Source organism: Haliotis rubra, unplaced genomic scaffold (assembly GCF_003918875.1).
Source record: "Haliotis rubra isolate DU_JTF1 unplaced genomic scaffold, ASM391887v1 Scf234, whole genome shotgun sequence".
Classification (NCBI taxonomy): Eukaryota; Metazoa; Mollusca; class Gastropoda; order Lepetellida; family Haliotidae; genus Haliotis; species Haliotis rubra.
In genome coordinates, this window is record NW_025766381.1 from 557,894 (window position 1) to 585,890 (window position 27,997).

Consider the following 27,997-nt stretch of genomic DNA (forward strand, 5'->3'; position numbering starts at 1 on the left):
AACAGTTAGTATTTTGTCAAGTCACCATGGGCAGCAATGCAGGCTTCAATGCGGCGGGGCATACTACTGATCAAAGAAGTTAGAAAGTCATGGTCCATGCTGTCCCAATATCTGACCACCTCTTCTTTCATTTCAGCAAGATTTGTCAGATTTTTCTTATTGACACTTTCCTTCATAAGTCCCCAAACATTTTCTATTGGATTTAGGTCAGGGCTATAGCTTGGCCAATCTAATAATGTCATATTTTGGGTCCGAAACCAGGCCTGTGAATGCTTAGAACGATGTTTTGGGTCGTCCTGCTGGAAAATCATAAAATTTCCATAGAACACGTGAGCAGATGGAAGTAAATGTCCCTCAAGAATATCTGTGTACTGCTCACTGTTCATATTCCCTTCAAATACACAGAGGGGCGTTGCCCCTAACACAGATATGCCACCCCACACGTTAAATTTCGGTCTGATACAAAGGTTTTTCAGTTTGTTTGGTCCAGAATTTCACTGTATTAGGAAACAGTCACACAGAACTTTCATCTGAGAAAATCACATTGTCCCAGTTAAAATTTCTATGCTGTAAGCACCAGTTTAACCTTCACTCCTTTTGCTCAGGTTTCATGATCGGTGATGGAATTCCTCAACTTTTCTGCCAACCCATTGCATGCAGCTCAGTTCTAATTGTCTCCTTACAGACAGCCACAGTTCCTCTATCAATCCAGCCTTAAGTTTTGTAAACTCCTTCGTTTGTTTTTAGAAACAAGAATACCAAGCCGCCTCCTGTCACCGACAGTCAATTTTCTGGGCCTACCTGCACCTCCCTGGTCCTCAATGCCATATCCATTTGCAATATTTTTCAAAACATGATAAACAGTGGACAAAAGGATGCCTGTTCTACATGAAATCACTTTAGCTGATCTGATGTCCATGTTATAATACTCTAAAATCAACTTCCTCTTCTCTACATATCCATACTGAGTATCATGGAAAATGTCGTCTGCTAGCAAGTAAACAAAGGGGGATAACTCTTCACAAACTAATGAAAAAGGATTAACGGATTTGTCTCTCTTGAATGAAACCAAGCACTTGATAGCTGGTCAAGGTTGTTTATACTAGAAATCCAATTAAACATATTCCTAATATTCTCAATAATTTCTGGTCATACTATAAGCATGTTATTTGGCCAATACATGAAAATAGCATTCAGATCTATTTATTATGGAGAAAATTGAATTCAACTGTGTTCAAATAGTGTTTCTATGAAGAATATTAAGCATTTTGAATATACTTTATTATTTACAAAAATATACATTGAATAAATACACATTTCAGGCTTAGTTAATGTTTTCTTGGATCAACCTCATGTTTTGATTGTAACTTAATGTTAATTTAAGCTGAATTTGTTCCGTGAAATGGTATGTCGACCTCAACTCAGAGGCCTTATGTTAAAATCTCAGAACTTATGATCACTTTTGCCCTAATGTTGTTATGTGGAATGAGGCCCCAGACTTATAAACATTACTCTTAGTTTAATAAACCTGTCAAAATCCAGGTAAGAATCGATCTTCAGTAACTCATGCTTATCATAAGAGGCGACAACGGGATCGGGTGGTCAAGCTCGCTGACTTGGTTGACACACGTCATCGTATCCCAATTGCGTAGATCGATACTCTAATGCTGTTCAATTATTCACAGACTACCCCCATATACTAGTAGCTAGAATATTGCTGAGTGCGGCTTGAAACTAAACTCAGTCACTCACTGAGTTTACTATGTCCGAAAATGTATCCCTCAGTTTCCTTTATTACGATATCGTCACGGAAATAACTGTGATGAAGGTGTATGATAATTGATTGTGCATTTGCTGACAGCCATTTAACTACCAGATGTTTATAGATATAAAGACTTTCAGTTGTTCAGTCATTCTGCTTACCTTGTTTTAGCAATAAACTTCCCTCATTACCAAAGAGAACATCTTTTGATTTTTTTGGTTGCCGCTGAGTGCATGCTTGCCTCTAGATCTGTAAAACCTGGAGGTTGGACTTCAGCTGTGTCGTCCATACACCCTTCCCTTGCCCTTCTTCTGCCTTTCACAGTCACATTCTCAACACTTTAAATCAAGGTCACCACTCCTGTATATAACTAGCCTGTCTCACAGTCCCTCAGCCAAGTTATTTTTCCTTTTTTTCAGCCCTTTCTAGGAGTTTCTACCATGCAAAAGCCTAAAATTAAACAAGTCTATATTTTCCTCAGGTTAAATTGAAACTCCCCGCTCAGTGAAGCTCCTTTTTAATTAAAATTATATTATTTGTTTTGAGCGAAATAATATTTTCAGAGACTAAGAGTTAGTCTACCCTACAACATGTACACTGTATGCGAGTGTGAGCCAACAAGAGGCTGTTGAGGGGAATGCAAGTGTGTTGTTGTTTGATATGGGTCAGTGAGCGTGACCCCATGTCAGGTTCACATGTAGCCACGGTCCCTTGCAGGGAGACAACCTTTTCTTGATGTAAGTGTGTACATTTTGTTTTATTGTTTGTTCAGTGTTGGTTTGTGCACTTCTGAGTGAAGGGCAAGGACTCATTTGATCATCATATGTGATTTTTGATGTTTTTTGCACTATGATATGCCCACACCTAACATGTTCAAGGTACAAAAAGGTCACCCGGATTACTCAACACACAATGTAGGAGTGAACCCATGAAGATCCCAAGCTTGTTGTAAGAGGTGACGAAAGGGTGGTCAGACTCGCTGACTTGGTTGACACATGTCATCATATTGCATAGATCGATGCTCCTGCTGTTGAGTTCAGACTCGATTATTTACAGACCGCCGCCATATAGCTGGAAATTGCTGAGCGTGGCCACCCGATCCCGTAAGTTGCCTCTTACAACAAGCATGGGTTGCTGAAGACCAATTTTAACCAAAAGGTGAAGATGTGTCTGTCCACACTGGAATGCTGCAAATCCAGAAAGTTTTGCAAGCAGGACAGTACCTTTTGAACTCTGAATGTGTAACTGGGAGTGACACACACTTGCGATATTTTCATAATGCAGCTATTTTCGCAGCAAGTCAGAGCAAACAGATTACCTTTTCATTCCCATCCAGACTGTCATACCAGGCAGTAATAGATCACATGAATATCCCCACACATTCTGTTTCCTTCATCACACATTGTCAATAGCCCTCTGTGGAGAGTTCCCCTCATGCCAAATCTCATTAAGTAATTTACATATCACTGAGACATACGCCGGCGTTATAAAAATAATACAGTGAAGCCCCGTTAGTCCGGACCCCGATAATCCGGATGTCTCGCCTCCCGGACGATTTTAGCTTGTTACCAATCTATGCCTATTTAATTTGCCTCGATAATCCGATTAGAAAAATACGCTACTTCAGTCTTCCTTTGACAACACAGTCAACTAAACAACACATTCACCTCCAATTACCAATAACACCTGCTTGGAGTACGTGCTTTCATCTTTTGTAATCTTGTCAATGAGGGCACGTTCAAAATTGATGGCTTGGGGTGATGATGATTTTAAGGGATGGGGGCCTATTTTGTCCTGAGGAGGTAGGGGGATCAGCAATTTTGTGCACATGAACTTGGGGAGAGAGCAATTTTGTGCATGTTAAGATTAACAATTTATGCTTAAAAGTTATACTTTGTACATATAATGTAGGGGGTCATTCAAATTGCACATGCTTCTCCATAAAAATCATCATCATTCCCACTAGCCTTAAATTATGAACGGTCCCTAAATGCATTTAATTTCTGATGCATTAAATTATTGTTAGAGGTTTGTCAAAATTATATGGCATAAATCTTTCAGATGTCCAGATGGGATTTTCAAAGTTGTTAATCAGAACATTCAACATACTTCCTGGGGAGTGCAAACGTGTTTTATGGCTGCATTCAAAATTTACAAATGGGAATGACCTACTTTAATTCATTCATACGGAGGGTTTTTAATGTCTCCTATGTATGACTTGTGAGCGATTAATCTTTACCATCAGCATCGCATGAAAACATGGTTAGTTACACGATCACGACTGTTTGACATTCGTTTACGTGAGATTATGTCTGAATTGCATTTAATTGTGTTCCCCACCTAGTCCATGGACTGATATAGGTGACACCCCAAAGGGGGTCAGGGTGGGAAAAATTGGGGAAAATTAGTTTTTGCTTATCACAAAATACATTCTAATAACTGCTTTCTATCAGGAACTAAAAATATTTAAGGTTTATTGATTAGTTACAGGTACAGGAACACATTTACTTTGAAAAATGCATTGCGTCTAAGGGAAAATCAAACTTTATAGCTGTTTTTCTACCCTTTCTAGTTGGCAATTGTTTTAAGAAGGTATTCTTGTTTCAATAGCTCTAAAATAATCAAAATTAATGTTACAGCTATACTTAAAGCATGAAAAGACTTTGAGATGGTTTATTGTAGTCTGAGTGCGGGGGATTTTTCATGCCGTGAACCCCCAAGAGGGGGGCAGGGGATAGAAGATTGGAAAATTGAGTTGTTTTTTTTTTTTTCACAAAATACATTCTAATAACTGCCCTTTGTCAGGAAAAATGAAAATATCTAACGTTTATTATTTAGTTAGAGGCACAGGAAGACTTTAAATTTGAAAAATGCATTGTGTCTAAGGGGGAAATCAAATTAGAAAGCTGTTTTTCTACACTGTCTAGTTGGCAGTTGGTTTAAGAACGTATTATTTCTTCACTTGCTCTAAAATGATCAAAATTAATGTCACAGCTATACTTAAAACATGATGGTTTATTCTCATTTGGCTTTTTATAACATTGAGTTACCTTTACTTATATTTATGTACCTTTATGCCGAATCACCATAGATTGTGTCCAGAAGACTCTCAATCTCAACTTCGTCTGAATCCTCCATTCAACTCAAATCTAAGTTCTTGCTGGATATTATGGCAGTCAACTCTTGTGGAAGGATGTTGCCTATGGTCCATTGACATTTCAGAGCATTTACTCCGTCTTTCAGTCACTTATTGCCCACAGGGTGAGCAACACTGGGGTGATTCTTGTCAGCATTGACCCAGATCAAGGCCTGGTGATTCACACGCTGTATGTGCGTGTATAGGGAGTCTCTGCAAGGTGAAAGGAGTCTCATCTCTACACCATCATAACTTGTCATAGTCTGTCATCCTTTGGGTTTTAACTTCTTCACAGAGATTTGGTAGCGAGCCTCATTTACATTATGTGTGACTTGGACAGAGGAGTCAACAAGTCTGTAACTATGTCATCAGAAAGTCTTATCTTGGAAAAAGCATTCACAAATTCAGGGTGAGATTCGAGAAGCTCAATGGGGAGAACTTTGCCGCATCTGACAAAGGCACTGGTGGTATCATGTCCTGTAAATGCATGATGGGCTGGCTGGACATTGCACAGATTGATGATACTTTGTACATCCAGAAATCTTCGTTTGTCACTAGTGCCTGTGTCAATTAGAACAGAAGTTTTCACCTTTTGAACGACCTTCAGAAGCAGAATCAACACATCTGTATCAGCTGATCATATCACAACTTGTGCAGCAGAAGGAAGCTGAGCATCAACATGCAAAACGTGAAGAATGATTCTAGTGTCCGCTTCGTCCTGTGATGAACACAAAGCATTCTCTGCAGTGACAGATACTGATTCGCCATCTGTTGTCATCAACCATTAATTAAAATAAAATATTTGAATCTTGGTAATGTTGAAAACAGCTGATAGACGAAGTGGTAGGTTGTCTGAGAAAGAAATCGTGAGTATTCAAAGTCAACATCAGAACATGTTTTGAAATGGAATGGAAAGAAAACTTCTGACATTGAGGAGTACCTGTCCGCGGTGTGTTTGGCAAGAATAGATTTAACATTCTAAGAGATATTACCCATGATTATAATGTTGGTCAACATCAACAAGTAAACAGTAGAACAATTCAAAGAGTTTTGCATCGGAATGGTGTTTTTCGTCTGGTTATTAGAAAGTGCCTTGTTGTGAAGGAAGTGAACAGAAGGAAACGACTTCACTGGTGTTTGGAAAGGAGAATTTGGACAGTACAAAATCAGTGGAAACAGGTGATAGTCAGTGATGAATCACAGGTAGTTATTGGTCAGAATGGAAGAGTTTTCGTTTGGAGAAGTGCGCATGAAGCCTATCGTCCCGAATGCATGATTCACTCGAAACAGGCCAGGTTATCAGTTATGATCTGGGGTTCTTTAACTTGGTACGGTGTTGGCAGCTTGTGTCGTGTTAATGGTAATATTAATGCTGTCAAGTATCGTGAAATACTTGAAGACAACCTCTGGCCCGTTATAGCTCAGCACTTCAACAACAAACCATATCGGTTTCAAGATGACAATGCCCCAGTGCATAGGGCACGAATTATTCAGGAATATTGTTGGCGTGACAATGCTGTAAATTGCATGACTTGGCTTGCACAGTCTCCCGATCTCAATATTATTGAAAATGTATGGCTACACATCAAAAGAACACTACAGCGACGATCACAAACTGTCCTGACCACTGACGAACTGTATGATGCCGTCCACGATGTCTGGACAAATATCACACTACACTGTGTTAGAAACTTATATGAATCAATTCCAAGATCGGATTATGGCCTGCATATGCTCCAAGGGGAACTTGACTAAGTACTGAGCTATGACATAATTCTTTTTTTGAAATATTGCTCTTTAAGTTATCATACGGTCTTGTGTTTACTTTCGCCATTTTGAAAAGTCGCGAATACTGTTGTCATCACGCTGTAGGTTTCTTGATTAAGAGAGTAAAAAGAGGTGGAACCAGTCTGCCATGTTCCCAGTGAATAAATGCACTCATTAGGAAGATGCTATCTGAATATTATGTCTGGTGACCATTTCTGATCTTCCAGTTCAGTGTATTGTGTGTAGTGTAAAAAGCAGTTTTAATTTGGGAGCATTGATGAAAATGCTGGTGCTCGACTTAAATAATAATTCCAAATCCTTTTATTTGTTTATGTTTTATGATTCAAACAATCTGCTCTTGGCAGAGATATTTTCTTGTGGATGTGAAAAGGGTTTCGTCATTTATATTTGTCTGTTGTTCAGTGCAGTTATCCATCTGAATGACTGTGGCCTGTAAATTATGAAATTTGGACATGGAAAACCAGTGATTGATATTATGAAGACACCAAATTAACCAAATCACCGAGTCTGACCAGACCCCTCAGGCTGCCTCCTTGACTTAGTATAGGTGATATATTCCAACATTCTTCCCCTTTCGCAAAGTTGATTATATAGAGTGAGTGAGTGAGTATGGTTTTACGCCGCTTTTAGCAATATTCCAGCAATATCACGGCGGGGGACACCAGAAATGGGCTTCACGCCATTGTGCCCATGTGGGGATTCGAACCGGGGTCTTCGGCGTGACGAGTGGGCGCTTTAACCTCCAGGCTACCCCACCACCCCGATTATATAGAGACTGACATGACATTACTATAACTATACTCTGTAACCATACTCGGTAACTAGGCCCTGTAACTATTACTATATGGTGTATGACTATGCTGTGTACTAGCTAATCCCTATGACTATGAATGTACTCTGTAACTATAACTGTACTCTATGACTATACTCTGTACCTATAGTCTGTAACTCTACTCTGTAACTATTAGTGGTGGTCCGATTAATTGAAATAATTGAAGATTGGTCGCAATGACTAAACGACCACGCAATGTTTTCTCATAATCGAACACAAACAATTCTGGAACACTTGTTTGCATTAACAATATTTTTCACAAGGTTGGTTTTGTCTGTTATATTTCATAAACACTACAAGCTCATTCCAAGTCAGGATTGAATTTTTCTTAAAGACTCCAGGAAATTTATGTTCCTAACATACTAGTCATCCTTTAAAGATTTTAAATTTGCACATGCATTTTGTGCAATTTGCAAAAAGACTCATAAGAACTACATGTTTTTTCTTTGGTTTTTGTACCGTAACAAACATAACCAGGAAACATAACCATTTGATAAATGATGCTAACCAATTATTTTCGATGATTGATCGGTTGTAATGAACCAATCATCAATTATGAGATTTTCACCAATTCCTAACACTAAGTAACAATATTTTTAACAATACTCTAGTGTAACTATAACTATACGCTATAGGTTTGGTTTGGTAGTTGTTTAATGCTGCACTTAGCAATATTCCAGCTATATGGCAGCAGTCTAAAAATAATCAAGTCTGGACCAGACAATCCAATGATCAACAGTATCAGCTTCAATCTACGCAATTGGGATACCACCAGATCCTGTTAGTCGCCTCTTATGACAAGCATGGGTTATGGAAGACCAATTCTAACCTGGATCTTCACGGGTCACTATACTCTATACCTATACCTTTACTCTGTAACTTTGCCATGTAACTTTCTTCTGTAACTATATTTTATAACTATGCTCAGGAACTATATTTTATTACCTATACTCTGTAACTATGGACCCGTGAAGATCCGGGGTAGAATAGGTCTTCAGCAACCCATGCTTGCCACAAAAGGCGACTATGCTTGTCGTAAGAGGTGACTAACGGGATCGGGTGGTCAGGCTCGCTGTCTTGGTTGACACATGTCATCGGTTCCCATTTGCACAGATCGATGTTCATGCTGTTGATCACTGGATTGTCTGGTCCAGACTCGATTATTTACAGACCACCGCCATATAGCTGGAATATTGCTGAGTGCGGCGTAAAACTAAACTCACTCACTCAATGTAACTATGTTTTATAACTATACTATGTAACTGTACTATAGTTAATGTGGCAAAATTGTTTTGTTTAATTTTCAGACATTAACAGTCTTGGACGAAACCCATCATGGGGTCACAGGAAAAGTATCAACCTTCTAGCAAAGACAAGGTTTCCGGTTTATCGCTGAAAATGGATGAACTGATAGGGAAGCTCGGCAGCCCAGGCCGTTTCCAAGTCATCATTTTCATACTTCTGTGCCTAAACTACTCTCCACTAGTTTTCAATCACGTAATAATGGCCTTTTTCGGGGCGAGAACCCCACACTCGTGTGACCCTTTGCGTGGGAGCAATGTCTACACACAAGGAGACCAGAACTTCACTGTTGTCGGGGAGGACGACTGGGCAGTGTCGAACCACGATATTTCTGGACAACAATGACAACATTACCCTGACCTGCGGCGCGGGAGACTGGACGTATGTGACGGAGGATCGCGAGACCAACATTGTCACAGAGGTAAGTGTGCGTGGTTTTACCGCTTTACGCAATATTCCAGCAATATCACAGTGAGAGAAACCATAAATGGGCTTCACACATTGTACCCATGTGGAGAATCAAATCCGGGTCTTTGGCATGACGAGCGACGGCTTTAACTACTAGGCTACCCCACCGACCCTCTAGGTGCCAACAGAATTTTACAGAACTTTTAAAATAGTATTCAGGATGAAAATTGTGTTTGGAAGTGTTTACATTTGAAAATTAAGTCCAGTATGGTGTTTCCAGCATCACATGATCCCTATTAAATAACCAGTCAGGACATTTTCAGTCACTGATAATGTTTCATGTGAAGCTGCAGCTGGAACATGATGATTTAAAATGACGGCCGTTGAATTTTTCATACATAAATTCTTCATAAAGTGTATCACATTACTATATTAATCTATATTAATCTAGATCACTGTTGAAATAGATATTGAATTTTCACAACTAGAAAAAACATCTGAAGTTTGAAAATCATGGGTGAGAAATATTCAGAATGGAAACTGCAGATGAGCATGTTCCGTAGACAGTGGCTTGTAACGCAAAATACAGGCATTAAGGTGTACATAATCACTAACTGGGGGGTTTTAGCACTGGCTATTACTCCGTGAATAAAACCATATCCCTTTATGAGTTCAATTCATTATTTGGATGTATTGATTTTTTTTCAGCAAGTTTGTTTTTCACTTGAACTCGTATACTATTAAACAAAACAAGGAATAAAAAAATGAATTAACATCCTCAAAAAAACTTGAAACTTGGCACCCAAATAGTTGGTAATAATTGTTAGGGGGCTAATTGTTTTCAGTGTTTTGTTGTGCCGTACACACAGTAACGACATGTTGGCTGTTTGAACATGATCGTTTACTGACATGAAACCAAACTCACTCACTCACTATAATGTCAGACTCCGGAACAAGTGTCAAGTTTCTAATTTGGTTGAGTATACAAGCCATGCAGTCATGGCTCTGCCTTGTGTGAGTTTGATGAGGTCCCTAAAGATACTGCGAACCCAAACATTAGATAATAATATTAGCACCAATGTTGTGATGGTTTTTTATTGTTTGTTTTTGAAGATAATAATAAATCAACTGCTGTCAAAAGACCATGGTATTCGTGAATAAATATTTGTATGTGTTACCAAACATTCATGTATTGTGTTTGCATGATAATTTATTCACACTAAATTGAACCCTGCATTAATGATTCTAAAATTTTATGGCTATTGGTAATTATAAGTCCATTTGCTGGAGCTGGAACAAGATAATATAAACCGACAGGCAACCGACAGGCAAGTGTGTCATACGACTTAAATGAAACAAGTGTAAAATTTTGTATAAATACATAATTTTGTATGAGTTCATATGACACACTTGCACGAGTGTAACAATTTCTTTATTATCCATTTTATTCATGCATATTGTGCAGTACAACATGGTAAGCAAGTGTGACGGCCCTCTTCATAGACGTCACGTTAAATTGTTTAATGACGTCACAGACTATGAAATACAGAAACAATGGTTACTAGGCAAAAGTGATATGTGCACTTATGATATATATGACACAGGTTATGGTTCACCATATGTGTAATAAATATATGTTGAGATCGAAATAGTGCTTAATTTGTGTGCTGTATCACGGTCATGGCGGCATGCCTAAATTATATAAATAATACCCACCACATTTTATTTTTTGGCAAATGTCAGTATTTTGACCAATCAACCATTCAAAACCTATTTTTTACTCCCTCAAACTATTTATTGGTGTCACTCAATCTCACAGTTTAACATGGACACGGCTGTTTTGAATGCCAAACTGCATGACAGTAAGTCTCATTTTGGATAACATATTTTCTGAGTTACCAGAAGATAGTGTCTGTTAAATCATATCAGTGTCACAGAACGGAACCACATTATGCTTTGTCAGCCAGCTTCTATGAAAAATAAGAATAATGATGTCACTGAAAATGTTCAAAATGATCAAACAAAAAGACCCCTGAAATTGGAAAATCCCAGCCCAAGCAATCCCAACCCACATGAAAAGAGGTGTGCATGCAGTATTGCTCAAATTGGGCCGCCCAGAAATATGATTCATAGCTGACTGACTGAGTTTGGTTTTACGCCGCTTTTAGCAATATTCCAGCAATATCACGGCGGGGGACACCAGAAATGGGCTTCACACATTGTACCCATGTGGGGATTCGAACCCGGGTCTTCGGCGTGACGAGCCAACGCTTTAACCACTAGACTACCCCACAGCCCCGATTCATAGCTGAAATGTGATTGGTGCCAAATTATATATGCTGCCCAATTTGTAAACACTTAGATCATGCAGTCGGCAAGGATGGTAAACCATAGCACTTTGTTACTGGCCAAGTGGTTTTCCACATTAAAAATTGGAAATACAGGTGGAAAGTGATGAACATTTAAGTTACTCTTAGTACTTAAAATTGTTGTGATTTTATAAGTTGAAGTTTTAAGTTTAACTGGATCATCAAAATGTATGTTCACTGCGTTGATAATGTGTCATATTGTTCAGGTAATCTAGGTTATTGTTTTGTAATATAATTATTCTATTGTCACAGTTAGGAAAAACATACATTTATGTTATTATGTTACGCAGAGCTTTGACAGAAAAAAATGTATATAAGGTAATTCACTATGAACCAAGAAATGTAATAAGTGAATGGCTGATAATGAGTCAAATTAACAAATAAGCAAGACTGTTTGGACTGCCATAATTCAGTTTCCAGTGGGTGGCCAATATATTTTCATTTTGAATGAGTGAGTGAGTTTAGTTTTACGCCACTCTCAGCAATATTCCAGCTATATGGCGGCGGTCTGTAAATAATTGAGTCTGGACCAGACAATCCTGTGATCAACAGCCTGAGTATCGATCTGCGCAATTGGGAACCGATGACGTGTCAACCAAGTCAGCGAGCCCGACCACCCGATCCCGTTAGTCGCCTCTTACGACAAGCATAGTCGCCTTTTGTGGCAAGTATGGGTTGCTGAAGACCTATTCTACCCCGGATCTTCACGGTTCTTTCATTTTGAACTGAACATGTGTCTTTTCAGTATTTGTTAGGTAATGTTGGTTCGAGGTTGCATACTGACTGGGTCGATAAATTGAGTGTAAGTAACTTATCTTTTGTTCTCACACATATCAGTGCTTTCATCAGCTAAGACAGAATTTTGGATATGCTCTCACTTCTGTAGTTATTTCATTGTCAGTAGATGCAGGCAGTGCTGTAATAGATTCACTTGTAGCCTGAACAAAATGGTGTTAGAACCATTACAACAAATCAATGCAATCCTGTTCCTGACTGGATCAATATATATTACGATCTGGCCAATGAAATCTGTGGTATGACACTGTCATATATTTTAGCTCCTAACAGGGTTTCCTATGGTACTGAGCTGCTCAGAATTTGAATTACAGTGTTTGATGGCTGTTCATTATTGTATTAAAATGATACACTACAAAGGACTTATTTTTTACTTTAAGGCCAGACCAATTTTATTTCTTGTTTTACGGATCCGCCTGTTGTATTTTTTCAAGAATAAGAAAAAAAATATAAATGAATTTTCCCCGCTAACAAAATAAAATCCTTATGTTTTTATGGGCCAAAAATGTAAACTTACAAGAAAATTGTTTTTAGAATGTTGTTTGCCCCATATGCACTTCATAAATTGCCAAAACTAAAATACTTTGAGACTCCTGCCTTTAGGTTTTCTGAGGACAAAAATCCGTAAAACAAGAAATAAATTGGTCTGGCCTAAATTATGATATGAAAAATAAGATGCCATGCTTAGCTTTTCTGTAAGTCAATATTCTGACTATTTAAACCATCCGTCAAACTGAAATTTGATGATCAGTGAAATTCTATAGCTCTTTGAATGTTAGATACAGGCAAATTCTGTCTATAACTGGATTATATTGTGTAGGCGGAATTACCTGTCCTGTTGTTGTGGAATGTGGCGTATTAAACAAACACATACATATTACTAAACTGAAAACAGTCATTAGAGGTACCTCATTTTGCAGTAAGATCGGTGAAGATCCAGGTTAGAATTGGTCTTCAGTAACCCATGTTTGTCGTAAGAGGCGACTAATGGGATTGGGTGGCCAGGCTGGCTGACTTGGTTGACATATTGTATCCCAATAGCGTAAATTGATGCTCATGCTGTTGATCACTGGATTGTTTGGTCTTGATTATTTACAAACCATATAACTGGCTGGAATATTGCAGTGTGCAGCGTTCAAAACCAAACAAATATAAACAAACAGTACCTTCTTGTTGTAGCTGATTTCTGAGTGAGGCTTAAAGCAACAAACACACCGCCGTGTGTGCTTATCACTTTAGAGCAGAGTGAATGAATGAACCTTCATAAACCTATGCTTGTCGTGGCAAGAGGCAACTAACGGGATCGAGTGGTCAGGCTCGCTGACTTGGTTGACGCATGTCATCGGTTCCCAATTGCGCAGATCGATGCTCATGCTGTTGATCACTGGATTGTCTGGTCCAGACTCGATTATTTACAGACTTCTGCCATATAGTTGTAATATTGCTGAGTGCGGCGTAAAGCGAAACTCACTCACTATTAATATTTAAATGTACATAATAGCTCTCTCTCTCTCTCTCTCTCTCAGTCTACAAGTTTTTCAGGAGACACTTTTTGGAGCTAGGTGAAGGTCCGGGTTAGAATTGATGTTCGGTAACCCATGCTTGTCGTAAGAGGCAACTAACGGGATCAGGCTCACTGGTTTGGTTGACACATGTCATCGGTTCCCAATTGCGCAGATCGGTGCTCATGCTGTTGATCACTGGATTGTCTGGCCCAGACTTGATTATTTACAGACCTCCGCCATATAGCTGGAATATTGCTGAGTGCGGTGTAAAACTAAACTCATTCACTCACTTTAGAGCAGATCAAATCGAGTTCATGAATGTTTGCTATTATTAACATGAATTATCTCCTTTGACCAGTGGGATCTTGTGTGCGACAACAGTTACCTGCGACCACTAGCGACGACAATTTACTTCTGTGGTGTGATGGTTGGTGGTCTGTTATTTGGATACCTCTCGGACAAGTTTGGTCGACGTCCCGTCATGCTTGTCACGCTGTTTGTGCCGGTGGTTCTCGGTGTCGGTATCTTCTTCGTGCCATCTTACACCTGGTTTGTGGTGCTCAGGTTCATTGAAGGCGTGTTTCTGCAGGTAAGTGGGGGAACAGACAGCATGTGACTCAATGGTGACAATCACAATCATCATCAATATCTTAAATATATCAAACATAATTTACAGTTATATCCAGCAAATCCAGTGATTCACTTATTTTGTTTTTCTTACTTTATCGAGTTATGTGTAAAACCCTCATTCACTCTTTGTATCGTTGTGTTCCCTGGAATGCAGATGATCAGCTGTGTGTCAAACTCACTCTCCCACTCACTCATCCTTTGTATCCTTGTGTTTCAGGGTATGCAGATATCCAGCAATGTTTTAACTCACTCACTCACTGTGTGCATTCTTGTGTTCCAGGGTATGTAGATATCTACCTATGTATTAAACTCACTCACTCGGCCTCTGTATCCCTATGTTCCTGGGTCTGCAGATATCCAGCTATGTGTTAACTCACTCACTCACTCACTCACTTGGTGCATTCTTGTGTTCCAGGGTATGTAGATATCTACCTATGTGTTAAACTCACTTACTCACTATCTGTATCCCTATGTTCCAGGGTCTGCAGATATCTCCATATGTGATAAACTCACTCACTCACTCACTCTGTGAATTTGTGTTCCAGGGTCTGCAGATATCCAGTTATGTGTTAACTCACTCACTCACCCTATGTCTCCTTGTGTTCCAGGGTCTGCATATAACCAGTTATGTGGTAACTGACTGACTCACCCTCTCTCTCCTTGTGTTCCAGGGTCTGCAGATATCCAGCTATGGGTTAACTCACTCACTCACTCACTCTGTCTCCTTGTGTTCCAGGGTCTGCATATATCCAGTTATGTGGTAACTGACTGACTCACCCTCTCTCTCTCCTTGTGTTCCAGGGTCTGCAGATATCCAGCTATGTGTTAACTCACTCACTCACTCACTCTGTGTGCTTGTGTTCCAGGGTCTGCATATATCCAGTTATGTGGTAACTGACTGACTCACCCTCTCTCTCCTTGTGTTCCAGGGTCTGCATATATCCAGTTATGTGTTAACTCACTCACTCACTCACTCTGTGTGCTTGTGTTCCAGGGTCTGCATATACCCAGTTATGTGGTAACTGACTGACTCACCCTCTCTCTCCTTGTGTTCCAGGGTCTGCAGATATCCAGCTATGGGTTAACTCACTCACTCACTCGCTCTGTCTCCTTGTGTTCCAGGGTCTGCATATATCCAGTTATGTGGTAACTGACTGACTCACCCTCTCTCTCTCCTTGTGTTCCAGGGTCTGCAGATATCCAGCTATGTGTTAACTCACTCACTCACTCACTCTGTGTGCTTGTGTTCCAGGGTCTGCATATATCCAGTTATGTGGTAACTGACTGACTCACCCTCTCTCCTTGTGTTCCAGGGTCTGCAGATATCCAGCTATGTGTTAACTCACTCACTCACTCACTCTGTGTGCTTGTGTTCCAGGGTCTGCATATATCCAGTTATGTGGTAACTGACTGACTCACTCACTCTGTGTGCTTGTGTTCCAGGGTCTGCATATATCCAGTTATGTGGTAACTGACTGACTCACCCTCTCTCTCTCCTTGTGTTCCAGGGTCTGCAGATATCCAGCTATGTGTTAACTCACTCACTCACTCACTCTGTGTGCTTGTGTTCCAGGGTCTGCATATATCCAGTTATGTGGTAACTGACTGACTCACCCTCTCTCTCCTTGTGTTCCAGGGTCTGCAGATATCCAGCTATGTGTTAACTCACTCACTCACTCACTCTGTGTGCTTGTGTTCCAGGGTCTGCATATATCCAGTTATGTGGTAACTGACTGACTCACCCTCTCTCCTTGTGTTCCAGGGTCTGCAGATATCCAGCTATGTGTTAACTCACTCACTCACTCACTCTGTGTGCTTGTGTTCCAGGGTCTGCATATATCCAGTTATGTGGTAACTGACTGACTCACCCTCTCTCTCCTTGTGTTCCAGGGTCTGCAGATATCCAGCTATGTGTTAACTCACTCACTCACTCACTCTGTGTGCTTGTGTTCCAGGGTCTGCATATATCCAGTTATGTGGTAACTGACTGACTCACTCTCTCTCCTTGTGTTCCAGGGTCTGCAGATATCCAGCTATGTGTTAACTCACTCCTCCCACTCACTCTGTGTGCTTGTGTTCCAGGGTCTGCATATATCCAGTTATGTGGTAACTCACTCACTCACTCACTCTGTGTGCTTGTGTTCCAGGGTCTGCATATATCCAGTTATGTGGTAACTGACTGACTCACCCTCTCTCTCCTTGTGTTCCAGGGTCTGCATATATCCAGTTATGTGGTAACTGACTGACTCACCCTCTCTCCTTGTGTTCCAGGGTCTGCATATATCCAGTTATGTGGTAACTGACTGACTCACCCTCTCTCTTTGTGTTCCAGGGTCTGCATATATCCAGTTATGTGGTAACTGGACTGACTCACCCTCTCTCCTTGTGTTCCAGGGTCTGCAGATATCCAGCTATGTGTTAACTCACTCACTCACTCACTCTGTGTGCTTGTGTTCCAGGGACTGCATATATCCAGTTATGTGGTAACTGACTGACTCACCCTCTCTCTCCTTGTGTTCCAGGGTCTGCATATATCCAGTTATGTGGTAACTGACTGACTCACCCTCTCTCTCCTTGTGTTCCAGGGTCTGCATATATCCAGTTATGTGGTAACTGACTGACTCACCCTCTCTCTCCTTGTGTTCCAGGGTCTGCAGATATCCAGCTATGTGTTAACTCACTCACTCACTCACTCTGTGTGCTTGTGTTCCAGGGTCTGCATATATCCAGTTATGTGGTAACTGACTGACTCACCCTCTCTCTCCTTGTGTTCCAGGGTCTGCAGATATCCAGCTATGTGTTAACTCACTCACTCACTCACTCTGTGTGCTTGTGTTCCAGGGTCTGCATATATCCAGTTATGTGGTAACTCACTCACTCACTCACTCTGTGTGCTTGTGTTCCAGGGTCTGCATATATCCAGTTATGTGGTAACTGACTGACTCACCCTCTCTCTCCTTGTGTTCCAGGGTCTGCAGATATCCAGCTATGTGTTAACTCACTCACTCACTCACTCTGTGTGCTTGTGTTCCAGGGACTGCATATATCCAGTTATGTGGTAACTGACTGACTCACCCTCTCTCTCCTTGTGTTCCAGGGTCTGCATATATCCAGTTATGTGGTAACTGACTGACTCACCCTCTCTCTCCTTGTGTTCCAGGGTCTGCATATATCCAGTTATGTGGTAACTGACTGACTCACCCTCTCTCTCCTTGTGTTCCAGGGTCTGCATATATCCAGCTATGTGTTAACTCACTCACTCACTCACTCTGTGTGCTTGTGTTCCAGGGTCTGCATATATCCAGTTATGTGGTAACTGACTGACTCACCCTCTCTCTCCTTGTGTTCCAGGGTCTGCAGATATCCAGCTATGTGTTAACTCACTCACTCACTCACTCTGTGTGCTTGTGTTCCAGGGACTGCATATATCCAGTTATGTGGTAACTGACTGACTCACCCTCTCTCTCCTTGTGTTCCAGGGTCTGCATATATCCAGTTATGTGGTAACTGACTGACTCACCCTCTCTCTCCTTGTGTTCCAGGGTCTGCATATATCCAGTTATGTGGTAACTGACTGACTCACCCTCTCTCTCCTTGTGTTCCAGGGTCTGCAGATATCCAGCTATGTGTTAACTCACTCACTCACTCACTCTGTGTGCTTGTGTTCCAGGGTCTGCATATATCCAGTTATGTGGTAACTGACTGACTCACCCTCTCTCTCCTTGTGTTCCAGGGTCTGCAGATATCCAGCTATGTGTTCACTCACTCACTCACTTTGTGTACCTTGCGTTCCAGGGTCTTCAGATATCCAGCTATGTGTTGGTAGCTGAGTTGTTTCTACCAGCCTACCGCCCAATAGCTGGTGGTATCATTGAATGTTTTTGGGGTGCAAGCGTCATGGCCCTAGCAGTGATTGCCTTTCTTATCCGTGACTGGCGATACATACAGCTTGCAATCTGTTTGCCGAGTGTCCTGGCTGTATTCTATATATGGTGAGTCTAAAATTATATGTGGTGAAAGTACTAACAGGCATTAAAAATGGCAGGATCCTTTTGTTAATTCAAAAGTGAAGGAGTTTGATTACAGACAATGGTTACTCTATTCTCTTCCCACAGAGGTTACTTAAATCATATCTTCCTATGAACCTCTGTTCTAATACGACCCTTTCATGGTGCGAGTGTTCAGGATTCGTGATTGGTTGCAATCAGATTTAGTTTGGCAAGCAGCTATGTTGTTTCCAAAGTGATCGTTTGCAAAGCCTCAGTAATATCCGGTAATCTCTGTAATATCCTTCGTGAAAACTAGAACCTGCGTGATGCACAAACCTTTCTTCAAGAGAGAACTCAGTCTTGTAATAGCGGATCAATGGCGTCTCCATCGCCCTCGTTGACAACGGACAAGCTAGCCATTAGATGTCTTGTGTGTCTCATCAACACTAGTGCCCGGCAAAGGAGGGATATTTGTGGCCCCACATTTGCTTGTATTTGTCAAGATGGATTTAAGCTGATGTAGCACATGTTCTGATTGGATAGACAGAAGCGAGATAATTCATGTTGCGATATTTTGCCACTAGGGGAATTTATGAGAACCGGGTTTCTAGTACTTTTGTTGGATGGAGTCCCATCTGGGAGCATACCAGGTGTTTGGTTTAGTTCTTTGTTAATTGTCCATAGTGTTCACAGTATAACAATTTCTCAAGTTTAATTCACCCGTGAAGGTCCGGGTTGGAATGAACCTTCAGTAACCCATGCTTGTCGTAAGAGGCAACTAACGGGATCGGGTGGTCAGGCTCACTGACTTGGTTGATACATGTCATCGGTTCCCAATTGCGCAGATCGATGGTCATGATGTTGATCACTGGATTGTCTCGTCCAGACTCGAATATTTACAGACCACCGCCATATAGCTGGAATATTGCTGAGTGCGGCATAACACTAAATTCACTAACTCAAGTTTAATACTTTGTAAATCGTCAGTAGTTGTTCACAGTTAAACAAATTATCAGGTTTAGTTCCTTGTTTAGTTCAAACTAACTCTGCAAGTATTGAGTTCCGCCTGACAACACTTTCAGTATAATGCCTGAGTCTCTCCGCTGGATGGTGATGTACGGGAAACTAGATGCCGCTGAGAAGCAGGTGGAGAAGGTGGCCAAGTTCAACAAGAAGGAATTCCCCACCGAGAGTTGGATGTCTGTGAGGGCCATCGCAGAGGGCATGCAGGAGACTCAAACCCAGAAATATACATTCCTTACTCTCCTGAAAACTCCTCAGCTGAGAAAAAGAAGTCTAATTCTGTTCTATCAATGGTAGGTATTGCTTGTCCCTCTTTATCTGAAGATGAATTTGCTTGCAATCAAATGATGAAGTATATGAGATGATCACCCGGTTGTAGTCAACAGTTTTAACTTGATAACAATAGAAGAATAAACATGGAAACATGGTCTAAGCAATAAACAAGAACTTGATATCAATTAAGAATGGTTTAGGGTCTAAGCAATAAACCAGAAGTTGATATCAATTCTGATGCTGAGGGGCAGTGTGGTAGCCTAGTGGTTAATGAGTTCACTTGTCATGCTGAAGACCCGGGTTTCATGCCCTACATGAGTACAATGTGTGAAGGACATTTCTGGTGTCCCCCGCTGTGATATTGCTGGAATTTTGCTGAAAGCAGCGCAAAACCATACTCACTCACTCTCTCTAGAATTCTGATCAAGCAATAGGCAATGAAATGACTGATTATTTTTATACCATAGACATACATTCGTGAAATCTTTCTTTGAACACAAAAGTATGAATGATATATATTTGGCCATAATTAATGTTTTCACAAAATGAACGCAATATGGTGTACCTGTGCAGTCACTTGTCTTTACAACTCTTCAGTAATGTGCAGAGTTGCCCCCCTTGACTGCCACATTCTGAAGATTTTTATCCCAAATTTGTCTCAGTTATGATGCTAACACCACCATACATGTGTTTCCTCAAACTGGTAAGTGTCTGAGACCTCCATCACTTGAGTGAGTGAGTGAGTGAGTGACATAACACTCAGCAATATTTCAGCTACATGGCGGCTGTCTGTAATAATCGAGTCTGGGCCAGACAATCCAGTGATCAACATCATGTGCATTTGGGATACGATGACATCAACCAAGTCAACAAGCCTGATCACCCAATCCCGTTAGTCACCTCTTACGACAAGCATGGGTTACTGAAGACCAATTCTAACCCGGATCTTCACAGGTCCCATCACTTTGAGACTTTCTCACACAAATCCTCTAAGTGAAATTTATGGCATGCTATTTTCATTTGAAACAAGGGGCGGTGGGGTAGCCTGGTGATTAAAGCATTCGCCTGTCACGCCGAATACCCAGGTTTGAATCCCCACATTGGTACAATGTGTGTGAAGCCCATTTCTGGTGTCCTCCGCTCCTAGTATGGTGATCTACCTTCAGTTGTTGGCGATCTATAGCCCATTTTTATATTGTGTTGTCCCCTATAGTTAAAATGTTTTAGATTCAATTACTAGTTTTACATATATATCTGTGATACTCTAGTTGCTTTACTGTCCTTTTATAATCTCTCTCTATATTCTATTTCAATGTCAAGTGTTCTCGACACGATATGGCTAAAATATTGCCGATGCGACGTTAAATAATAACTCACTCACTCACTCTGGTGTCCTCTGCCGTGATATTGCTGGAATATTGCTAAAAGGGATGTTAATCTAAACTCACTCATTCATTTCAATCAAATGGCATAATATGTTTGTATCATATTTTGATAGGACTTGTATCTATATATTTCACCAGTTTGAATATTTAGGATGTTATGGATACCATTAAGTGAGTTTTCTAGAAAATGACCTGACACAAGACCCTGTTACTTAAAAAATTCTATCGAGACTTTGAAAACTTACTGAATTCAACCCGTGAAGATCCAGGTTAGAATTGATCTTCAGTGATCTATGCTTGTCGAAACGGGACTAACGGGATTGGGTAGTCATCCTTGCTAGCCAGCATCAATAGGTGCATTCAGTAAATTTATTAGCGAGATGCATTTTTCTAATGTTGTAGGTTGGCCGTGTCAGTAGGCTATTATGGACTGACTCTACAGATCACGTCTCTGAAAGGCAACAAGTACATCATCTTCCTCATCGGAGCAAGTGTGGAGATGGCTGCCTACCTGCTTGACATTGTCATCATGAAGTTGTAAGTAAACATTGACATCAGTTACAACAAAACCCTCCTTTCCTTACGATTTGTACGAGCAGTGGGATAGCCTAGTGGTTAAAGCGTTCAGTCATCACGCTAAAGGCCTGAGTTCCAATTCCCCACATGGATATAATGTGTGAAGCCCATTTTTTGGTGTCCCCCGCCGTGATATTACTGGAATATTGCTGAAAACGGCATAAAACTAAACTCACTCACTCACTTACATTTAGTTCTTGCGGGGAATACAGGTCAGAAATTGTCCTCAGGAAGCTATATTTCAATTCTTTATAAGTGTATGGAATATATTTTAGTAATATAACTATATTTTGTTGTTCTATTGCTTCTGATTATTCTGGTATTCAGTAACCATGACAACATCTGTGATTGCCTGTTTCAGTTGTAAGCGTAGATATTCTGTTGTGATCTTTGCCTTCCTGGCTGCTGTGACCTGCATTGTTGCTGGGGCTCTTCCATCAGGAAAAACAGGTAAGGATTTCTCATATTCGAGTCATAAACTAGTTCCACATAATTAATTATTTGTTTGTACACTGAAAATAGGCATCATGGGAAAACAATCTGTGATATCATAAGTAGTTACCATTGCTGTATACAATACATAATGATCCAATAAACCAACAAATAGAACTGTGAGACATTTAGTATGTGTTTTTAGGACAGGAATGCCTTGATGGAGTTCAAAAATGGAAACAGTGTTACAGAGTTATGGCCCTTGTCATGTGTTTCTTGACTTAGTGCATGGTATCCCCAATGGAGACAGATTATCTCAGAAACCACTATAGATAGGGAAACTACATGTGGTGTGTGCTTTTAGGACATGAATGCCTTGATGGCAGGCTTGGCTGTTGTGGCTTGATGCTGTGGTTAAAAGAAGATATGTAGATTTAGCTACAAGTTGAAATAACATGTTCTAGCTCCCAGCAGCTATGTTGTGTTTCAGGTTCAGGTGTGATCTAGACTACCAGTTGTCAGAATTTCATTTTCGTGCCTGAGAGGGTTAGATGGCTGACTTTGTGCCTGACTCTGAGAGACAGAGGGTTTAAATCCCGGACATGACTCAATCCATGAAAAGTACTAATATCTGAACTTTACTGAGAAAGTGTTATCCAAAATGTAATATGTGTTACATGCAAAACAAATATTTTTAACTACTTTAGGATTAAATTTGAGGGTTGTGAGGTGGGGTATTTTTTGTGTATTTCACAATATTTTGGAGTATATTCTTCATCCTTCATCATGTAAAAAGAAACTAGGAAGCAGATAGCTATTTGACATCCATAACATTTCCCTCCTCTTCATCACCTCTGTCTCACTTCTAATGCCAACTGTGGAGATCCGAGTTAGAATTGGTCTTCAGCAAGATGTGCTTGTCGTAAGAGGCTACTAATGGGATTGGGTGGTCAGGCTCACTGACTAGTTAACACATGTTATCCTATCCCAATTGCTTAGGTCAATGCTGATGCTGTTGATCACTGGATTATCTGGTCCAGACTTGTTTATTTACAGACCACTCAGCTGTAATATTGCTGAGTGCGGCGTTAAACAACAAACAAACAAGCAAACAAAATCTAAATGCCATTCAAACATTTGAATTAACAACTGTCTTTTTCAAAGACTATCCTACTTCTATAATATATAAAGACTGACCCTAATAATATTGAACTTCCTGTGTACTTTGAACTTACTGTGTAATCCAAATATTGTAGACTGTGTTAAATGAGACCAGAATCTTGCATCTCCACAAAACAGAAGCTTTGTGAGTGACTGAACTTACTCACTCACTTGTTGTACTATGTACACGGTAAATGGTATTATCATCAGTTCATCATGAATAGCCATTTTAAATGTGTATGTACTGACCTGGCTGTTTATCTGATCAGCTTCAGACTATCATCAAACTCTGTCCACTGGATTTGCCATCGTTGGCAGGTTTTCAGTAGGAGCATTGTTCAGCTTGTACTTCCTGTACACATCGGAGCTGTATCCCACTGTTATCAGGTATGTTATCTGAGAGCTGTATCCCACTGTTATCAGGTATGTTATCTGAGTGCTGTATCCCACTGTTATCAGGTAGTTATCTGAGAGCTGTATCCCACTGTTATCAGGTATGTTAGCTAAGAGCTGCATCCCACTGTTATCAGGTAGTTATCAAAGAGCTGTATCCCACTGTTATCAGGTAGAAGTTATCTAAGAGCTGTATCCCACTGTTATCATGTATAAGTTATCTAAGAGCTGTATCCCACTGTTATCAGGTATAAGTTATCTGAGAGCTGTATCCCACTGTTATCATGTATAAGTTATCTAAGAGCTGTATCCCACTGTTATCAGGTATAAGTTATCTGAGAGCTGTATCCCACTGTTATCATGTATAAGTTATCTAAGAGCTGTATCCCACTGTTATCAGGTAGAAGTTATCTAAGAGCTGTATCCCACTGTTATCATGTATAAGTTATCTAAGAGCTGTATCCCACTGTTATCAGGTAGAAGTTATCTAAGAGCTGTATCCCACTGTTATCATGTATAAGTTATCTAAGAGCTGTATCCCACTGTTATCATGTATAAGTTATCTAAGAGCTGTATCCCACTGTTATCATGTATAAGTTATCTAAGAGCTGTATCCCACTGTTATCAGGTATAAGTTATCTGAGAGCTGTATCCCACTGTTATCATGTATAAGTTATCTAAGAGCTGTATCCCACTGTTATCAGGTAGAAGTTATCTAAGAGCTGTATCCCACTGTTATCAGGTATAAGTTATCTGAGAGCTGTATCCCACTGTTATCATGTATAAGTTATCTAAGAGCTGTATCCCACTGTTATCAGGTAGAAGTTATCTAAGATCTGTATCCACTGTTATCTGTTATCTATGTATGCCACTGTTAACAGCTCTCAGTTATCTAAGAACTGTATCCCACTGTTATCATGTATAAGTTATCTGAGAGCTGTATCCCACTGTTATCATGTATAAGTTATCTAAGAGCTGTATCCCACTGTTATCAGGTAGAAGTTATCTAAGAGCTGTATCCCACTGTTATCAGGTAGAAGTTATCTAAGAGCTGTATCCCACTGTTATCATGTATAGTTATCTAAGAGCTGTATCCCACTGTTATCAGGTATATCTAAGTTATCTGAGAGCTGTATCCCACTGTTATCAGGTATAAGTTATCTAAGAGCTGTATCCCACTGTTATCAGGTATAAGTTATCTAAGAGCTGTATCCCACTGTTATCAGGTATAAGTTATCTAAGAGCTGTATCCCACTGTTATCAGGTATAAGTTATCTAAGAGCTGTATCCCACTGTTATCAGGTATAAGTTATCTAAGAGCTGTATCCCACTGTTATCAGGTAGAAGTTATCTGAGAGCTGAATCCCACTGTTATCCTTTATGCATTATAAGGGACAACTATCCCATAGTTATCAGGTACCGGTATGTTATCTGAGAGCTGTATCCCACTGTTATCCTTTTGTGCCTTCTAAGGCACAACCGCATCCCATTGTTATTAGGTATGAATTATGTAAGACCTGTATTCCATCGTTACGAGATATAAGTTATCTAAGAGCTATATCCCACTGTTTTCAGGTATGTTATCTAAGAAATGTATCCCACTGTTATCAGTTATCTAAGAACTGTATGCCACTGTTAACAGCTCTCAGTTATCCAAGAACTGTATCCTACCATTATCAGGAACATGCTATATCCCACTGTCTTTACATATGTTAGTTATCTTTAACCAATGGTTTTCAAGTAGTTTTTCGGAGTTCCACTAAGGAGTATAAAACAATCAAGTAGTTTTTCACGTTTTTCAATATATATTCTTAATTAGCCTTCTTTGTCTTGAGGGGCGGAAGGGTAGCCTTATGGTTAATGTGTCCTCTCATCACGCTGCAGACCCTGGTTCTATTCTCCACATGGGCACAATGTGTGAAGCCTATTTCTGGTGTCCCCTGCCATGATATTGCTGGAATATTGCTAAAAGCGGCAATTAACCGTACTCACTCACTAACTCACTTCTTTGTCTTGCAGAAACATTGGAATGGGAACCTGTGCTTTCTGGACCAGACTTGGGGGTGTCATTGCCCCACAAATAAACAGCCTGGTAAGTATGACATACCTCAAGCTAACAAGTATCCCTGCATGATTATGTAGTTTGTGAAACGGTTGATATTGCAAACAGTTGTAACCATTCTGGGACATATGATGACATTTGCTCACCTGCTCCACCTTACTGCAGATAGCAGAACCACCTACCACAATAGGGGCGATTGGGTAGCGTAGCCTAGTAGTTAAAGTGTTTGCTCGTCACGCTGAAGACCCGGGTTTGATTCCTCACATGTGTACAATGTGTAAATCCCATTTCTGGCCTGGTGTTCCTGCCATGATATTGCTGGAATATTGCTAAAAGCGGCATAAAACTAAATTCACTCACTCACTCACCTACCAAAATGCATCACTCTTAGTATACATAGAGCATGTGAGCTATGGTGTAGGGACACTTTCTGTCCTTTGCAGGGAGGGGTGCTGTACCCTTTGGTTAAAACCTTTCCTCTGTGTGAATCCCATTTCTGGTGTCCCTGCCATGATGTATTGGGAATATTGGTAAACGGCATAACTGTAACCTGCATTGTTGCTGAGGTTCTTCCATCAGGAGTATATGCTGGAATATTGCTAAATGGCATAAAACCCAGCTCGCTCACTGACTCTTTTGCAGGGACACTTCACCTCGGGAGTCGGCGCCAGTGATAGTGTTTGGCGTGATGATGGCCATTTCCAGCCTCTTGGCCATCATGCTGCCAGAAACCCACCAACAGAAGCTGCCAGACACCATAGACGACGTAGAGGGACGGAAGATGAATGGTGCTCAAGTAACCGAGATGGTGCACGATAAGGAACTGCTGAAACAAGGGAACCAGGAGAAAGATGGTGCTGCCTCAACTAGACTATAGTCCATCTTGTGGGAGGGAAACTTGTACATTAACAGCGGACATCAAAAGAGATGTAGTGCCTATCTAGCTTATCCTTCATCTTGTGGAGGAAAGCATGTTTTAGATGAAGTCACTTCATCGAGGTAGAAGAAAGATGGCAGTAGTTCAGGAAGTCTGAAGCTGCTATACAAATACTAAACTTAGGCCAAATTAAAAAAATGTTATGGTTCCAATTACACCTCTTTACAATTATGGTAGTTAGGTAGGATTTTGTTTTTACATTGTTTTTTAGAAGTAAAGTACAAACTAATAACAAATTTATCAAAGTGTAATTGTTTATATCATGTCGACTTTTTCTATCAGAATGACTGATGTCTGTCGGTGCCGGGAAAAAACAATGGTATCTCAAAGCTTATTTTATTCATACTGCTTAAAAAATAGGGTCGGCACCAGAATTCAAGGGTCGGACAGGTAATGGGAACCACAACATTCTTTTTTAGGCCTTATTAAAAATTCAGAGCAATATTTTATGTTGTCAAATATTTAATTTTAATATTACTCTAATCCACTCCACCATAGCTGTATCAATATCGTGAAAACAACATCCCAAATGATGGTTTGTTTTTCTGAATGATGTTCGGAATGCCTAGAGGTTATTTTGGTTTTCTGTAATCCGGCATACAAGTGAGACTTCCTTGTAGTGACGTGTATAAGAAGAATACCCGAAATAAGAAGAATCTTCATTCATAATGGTGCCTTTAAGACTCCGAGTTGGTTGGGTGAATGTTGGGATGTGATATATCATGTAATAAACATATAGTGTGTATTTTCTTTTGAAAAAGGATGATTCATAATGTTGGATGGATAGCTCTACCAACAGTGAGGAGTTATTGGATTGTTGAACTTTGGGATTTTGTGTCAGATTAGGAGATGTTTTTAATAACTCTTCAGGAAAAGGAAGTCTTTTAGAATGATTGTTGCCTTATGAGAGGTCAGTTCTCTATTTAATTAATAACAGAGTATTTTTGTTCCCATTTTATTGGGGTCTTGTATTCCTCTCATGATTGATGTTTTGACATTCCCAATGGAGCAATAGCTTTTTTTTATGTGATTTCAGTGATTCACAATAAATTTGAGTAGAATATCTGACATATCCGAATTGTACTGGCATCTGCCTGAGGCTGAATTAGTTCCCTTTCCCAGTAGAACTCCAGTTTCCACCTTTGTTGAAATAGTTTCCTTTTCTTTTAAAAGTCCAGTTTCCATGGTAGCTGAATTAGTTTCCTTTCCTTTTCAAAGTCCAGTTTCCATGGTAGCTGA

General features: G+C 40.2%; 1 protein-coding gene across 2 annotated transcripts in view; it reads left to right on the top strand.

The window, feature by feature from the left end:
* LOC124278263 (solute carrier family 22 member 6-B-like) overlaps positions 1-27,995 on the top strand; it is a 39,081-nt gene extending 11,086 nt beyond the window's left edge. Inside the window, exons 1-10 of one of the 2 annotated variants that reach the window (XM_046713980.1) lie at positions 2,387-2,499; positions 8,826-9,241; positions 14,256-14,486; positions 18,323-18,519; positions 19,599-19,832; positions 21,600-21,734; positions 22,135-22,223; positions 23,636-23,753; positions 25,779-25,851; positions 26,464-27,995. In XM_046713980.1, the coding sequence (XP_046569936.1) occupies positions 9,077-9,241; positions 14,256-14,486; positions 18,323-18,519; positions 19,599-19,832; positions 21,600-21,734; positions 22,135-22,223; positions 23,636-23,753; positions 25,779-25,851; positions 26,464-26,640 (1,419 nt within the window). In that variant the 5' untranslated portion in view covers positions 2,387-2,499; positions 8,826-9,076 and the 3' untranslated portion in view covers positions 26,641-27,995. Of the gene's footprint in view, positions 1-2,386; positions 2,500-8,825; positions 9,242-14,255; positions 14,487-18,322; positions 18,520-19,598; positions 19,833-21,599; positions 21,735-22,134; positions 22,224-23,635; positions 23,754-25,778; positions 25,852-26,463 lie in introns of those variants that run through there. The other variant, XM_046713981.1, reaches the window with a different exon arrangement.
* Positions 27,996-27,997: the final 2 nt, after the last annotated feature.